The sequence below is a fragment of the Vicugna pacos genome, chromosome 3, assembly GCF_048564905.1.
Source record: "Vicugna pacos chromosome 3, VicPac4, whole genome shotgun sequence".
Classification (NCBI taxonomy): domain Eukaryota; kingdom Metazoa; phylum Chordata; class Mammalia; order Artiodactyla; family Camelidae; genus Vicugna; species Vicugna pacos.
This window is the reverse complement of record NC_132989.1, coordinates 1,093,757-1,098,896: the sequence shown is the minus strand read 5'-3', so window position 1 is coordinate 1,098,896 and position 5,140 is coordinate 1,093,757. Positions and strand designations below refer to the sequence as shown.

General features: G+C 40.1%; 1 protein-coding gene across 1 annotated transcript; it reads left to right on the top strand.

Moving 5' to 3' along the window:
* The first annotated feature begins 534 nt into the window (after nt 1-534).
* LOC102527998 (olfactory receptor 2T8-like) lies at nt 535-1,473 on the top strand. Its single transcript, XM_072949510.1, has one exon. The coding sequence runs from the start codon at nt 535-537 to the stop codon at nt 1,471-1,473; it is 939 nt and encodes a 312-aa protein (XP_072805611.1).
* Nucleotides 1,474-5,140: the final 3,667 nt, after the last annotated feature.

Below are 5,140 nucleotides of genomic sequence, written 5' to 3'. Positions count from 1 at the left end.
TATTTATTCAACAAGCTAGGGCAGTTTCAGCTCCAGGAGATCAGAGACAAAAATACCTTTAAGGACTTAGGTCCTCTTAGAACTGAAGAAGAACCACTTATTTCTGTGGTTGGGTGAAGAAGTAAGGAGTTTTATTTTCTCTTCTTCACCCAGTAAAGATTATGTTTCTATGACTTTGACCAGGACAGATCTCGTTACACAAAACGTCATTTTACAGTTACAGTTTCCCTTCAGTATTAGAGGGTTATATTGGGAGAACATATTCTAAGAAGATCATTACTGTTTTCAATGCACAGCTTGGCAAAGTTAAACTAAATGAACTAACAATTCTAAATAAACTTATGTTTCTACCTGCAGCCTCGATACTCACAGTTCCTAGGACTAAGGATGTAAGTTTTCTTGTTTGCAAAGTGAAAATGCCTCCCTAGACGAATGGATGTCAACAAGAATTAACTGATTTTAATAGAGTTAAATTTTTTTTGCTATGTTATATGTACATGTAACCTCATCTATTTCTCCATCTTGCTGGAAATCATGGGAAACTGGAATACGACGTCAGAGTTCATTCTCCTAGGTCTCTTTAACCACACAGGAGCCCATTTATTTCTCTTTGTGATGGTTCTGATGATGGCCTTCACCTCCCTCGTGGGCAACGCCCTCATGCTTCTCCTGATTCTCCTGGACCCCTGGCTCCACAGGCCCATGTACTTCCTCCTGAGCCAACTCTCCCTCATGGACCTGATGCTGGTGTGCACCATCGTGCCCAAAATGGCTGCTGACTACCTGACTGACAGGAAGCCCATCTCCCCAGCTGGCTGTGGGCTGCAGATCTTTTTCTTCCTCACTCTGGGAGGGGGTGAGTGCTTCCTCTTAGCAGCCATGTCCTACGACCGCTACGTTGCTGTTTGCCACCCACTGAGATACTCAGTCCTTATGAGTAGGCAGTCATGCCTGAGGATGATTTTGGGGTCTTGGTTCCTGGGGGCAGCTGATGGGCTCATGCAGGCTGCTGCCGTCCTGAGCTTCCCATTTTGCAGTGTTTGTGAGATCGACCATTTCTTCTGCGAGGCCCCCATGCTGGTGCGTTTGGCTTGTGCTGACACGTCTGTCTTCGAGGACGTCATGTACATGTGCTGTGTGCTGATGCTCCTGGTCCCCCTTTCCCTCATCCTGACTTCCTATGGCCTCATCCTCACTGCCGTTCTCCTGATGCGTTCTAACGAAGCCCACAAGAAGGCTTGTGTCACCTGCTCCTCACATCTGTCCGTTGTGGGACCCTTTTTTGGAGCTGCCATTTTTACCTACATGAGACCCAAATCCTACAGGTCAGCAAACCACGATAAGGTGGTGTCAGTTTACTATACGGTCTTCACCCCTGTGCTGAACCCCCTCATCTACAGTTTGAGGAATAGCGAGGTCAAGGGAGCCCTGAGCAAGTGTATGGATCAGTGTGCTGCCTTAAGTCATGATTAAGATGACACTGATTTGCCCCAAAGTTCGAAGTTGTAAGAAGTGAATGTAGCGGATTTTCCTGACTGAGGTTATATATACATCATTTCTCTGCCTGTTATTTCTGCTTTGCTTCAAGATGCAGGTGGACCTTCCGCTTTGGGATGATTTACTCTTCCATCATCAACAAATCAAACTGTGGATTGTTAAAAATCTGCTCATTGCAAATCACTATTAAAATATGTCTACACCACACCTCAGCATAAATATCTGTTCAAAGAATAAATAGAGTGGTCAAACGATGTTAAAGTTTGTTGAGTTTTAAAATTGAGGTATAATTTACAGACGCCAGAACACTCACATCTGAAGGGTGCATTTCAATCAGTTTCAACTGTCCATGCTCTTGTAACTAATCCCTTTGCAAACCACACCCAAATGCCCTTTTCCGGTAAAACCCCTCAACCGAGAGGCAAACGTTGATGCCATTTGTATCTCTCCATTGGCTTAACCTCTCCTAGAATTTCCTATCAGTGAAAACATACAGTAGGCATTTTTCTTGTATCTTGTGCCTTTCTCTCAGCTTAATATGTTTTTGAAGATTTCTCCACAGTTTTACTTCTACCAGCAGTTTGCTTTTGTTTATTTAATTGTTGAATCACGCTTCTTTGTTGGCAAGTGTCCCCGTTGCTTTAGGCGCTGTTTGGTTGATAGACATCTGGGCTCTTTTCCATCTGGAACAGTTATGACTAAAACTGCTATTAACCATTTTTTGGTGTGTGTGGGAACCTATGTGTTTACTTTTTTGGTTAATGCATGGTTAACTTTTTAGTAATCAGTTTTTCAGAGTAGGTGTCAGATTTTAAAGTCCCATCAGCAAAGCACTAGAGTAGCAGTTGCTTCAAATTGGCAGAAACTGTGGGTATTACCAAGCTTTTGCATTTTGTTGCATTTTGCCTCATGTGGTGAGTCATTTGGTCTTAATTTGTGTTTCCCTGATGTGTAATGACGCTGCAGACTTTTGCATTAATTTATTGCCTGTTTGTGTATCTTTCTTGTGAATTATTCATTATGACTTGGAAAAAAAATATAGATACACTTTAAGGCACAGACAATTTGGTTGTTTATTGATAATATATGATGTTCATAGCAATATTTGGCATTTTTAAATAAAATTATATTGGGTTATTTTTATTATTATTTATTTTCTTACATTTCTGTGATTATTTAACTCTTCAATATTAATTCTCTTTGAACTGGGTATATATATAATAAATCTCTTCCACCACCTCCATTGGGCTTGAAACTGTAAGTATATTTGTTTGTTTATTTTAATTTTTCATTATAACAGAAGATTCCAGTTCCATGGGTGGAATCAGGCCATTGAAATCTGAAGGAATTTTTTTCTTATAGGTACACTTTGCCCAAAGTTGAAGGAAAAAATAGGTTACCAAATTTAAGGTTTGGATGTTCATGGCATATTTCTTATCTTCCACTGGTAAATGAAGATATACTTACAATAATTTTCAGCCAAGTTCTTTGGTACATTTAAAGATGCCATTGGTTTTGCAAAGAAAATAGTTCTGTATGTATTTGTTTAGTACATCTATATATTTACAAATGTGTATGCATGTGCTCTCCAAAAATATAGCATTTGAATATAAAGTCAAGTATAAGACAGTGGTTTAAAATTTTTGAATTTTTGAATAGCAGTTTAGTCAAAATAGTTTTCTCCATCTCACATGAATTAAAAGGGAGAATGATCGACAGGAGATGATATCAGGGATCATGGGACAGAACCAGTTTTGCAGGTTCCTGGGATATTTTGCAAGTGGCACTTAGAGATTTAGGAGAAAGGCTAGTTGCTGTATTTGTCCATACCTGAATGCTGTGTTTCAGAGTCTGTAATGGAATTTAGCCATTAAATTCCATTTTGCTGTATTTTAAGCCTTGTTTGTTCCTCTAAACATAGTCATACGTTGATCAACAGATAATTTCAGTAAATATTGTAATAGTCCCTTTAAGGTACTATTAACTAATCCACTAAAGTAATATCCACTAAGGTGGAGTGACAGTATATGTGATTTTTTTTTTTTTTGGTTGGGAAATGTAGTAAAGCATTAAAAGATGCCAGTTAATTACAAATAACAGGTATCTCAGGTTACTGATTTGAGTGTTTTTCTATTGTGAGTACAAAATATTGCCCGCATATCAGTAAACAAAGGATGTTGCAGCCATCACGCTGCAGTAGACCCCTGATGGTGAGCCCTGAGGGAACTCAGAATGGAAACAGGATGCCCGCCATCAAGCAGTCAGCCACTCAGCCACCCCCAACCATGTGCCCTGAGGGACTCAGGATGGGCGAGAACAGGATGCTGGCCCTAGCTAGCTAGGTGCGCATCAAAGGAGTGATTTCAGTGAGCCCAGACTCTGGCATTTTCCCATACATAAAAAAGTGCTAAATTCCTTATCTTGAGATATCTGGTTTTCTTTAATAGTAATCTTTGGATGTTCCAGCTACCTGATCTTTGTTGTAAAAACTGCCATATATCCTGGCTCCTCCCTTACCTCTTTGGAGCAGTCCCTTAGAGCTATTGGAAGGGCTATCTCCTCGGCTTGAAATCCTCAGGAAGTCTGCCAAATGAAATATGATTCTCAACTTTAAGGCTGTGCATTGTTTTTCCTTCATTTGACACAATGTATAGGAAGATGCAAGAATCTAGGGTCATCTGAAATTCATTTTCTTGAATACATATCTTAAGTATGTAGAGGCCAGTATAGCCAAAGCACGGAAAGCTTCCTGTTTTTTCCATCCTGAATTGGCCTCTGGAAACACTGTTGGCAGGCAACTGATTAATGCCTGGATCCTTGTAGAATTGGTGTGGCAAGCAACATTGTTTGTTTTACATCCTGATTTTTGAAACATGGAAGCATTTATGAGGCAAAATCCATGGCCCACCTTCATGCAGATCTCAATTCAGTTGTTTGATTTTTAAAAGCTTATGTATATGAAAGGGCCAGTCTTAAAAGTGGGACTGGGGCATTCCCTTGCCCCTGCAATTCACACACCTAAGTGAACTAGCTGTTTTTTGTCTTTCCTAAAGAAAGAACAAGATATCGGCAAATTGAGACCCTTTGTTGGGTGAAATAGAAGTTTTCAGGAAACAGTACTTTACAATGTGAAATGGGAGACCAGAACTTTAGGACTTGAATTCTTGATGAACCTGAACAGCCTTGGAAATGCTGCTTGATGCCTGTGGGTCCCATGCAGTTCTTGATGATTAAGTAATAATTGTAACATGCTAATGAATGGAAGATACTTGAAATCTTGTGTGACATTTAAAACTGCCCAATGAGTTTTAGCTGCCAAAATAATTATGTGTTAAGGAAGTGCACTGACTGAATGTTTTACACTCCGTTCACTTACAGACTCAATTTATTGGCTGATCCTTTGATCGACTCATGAATCTACTCAAAATGAAAACAAACAGAATCACTTAGGTACACCAAGTCCATGTTTTCAGTTTGCCTCCATGTAATAGGCAGTCTGGGGAATAATTGGGTTTCTCTATCGATGCCCAAACACCCAGGAGACTCTCAACTTTGCAGCAAGTGAAACCCCTCCAAGTGGCCTGTCCTGGAGCATCTACCTAGCGTAAGGGACAGGCCATGCACAGATCCTCTAACAGACAGT

Bases quoted from the DNA above. Each gene is read 5' to 3' on its own strand.
- LOC102527998 (XM_072949510.1), top strand. From the start codon at position 535: ATGGGAAACTGGAATACGACGTCAGAGTTCATTCTCCTAGGTCTCTTT.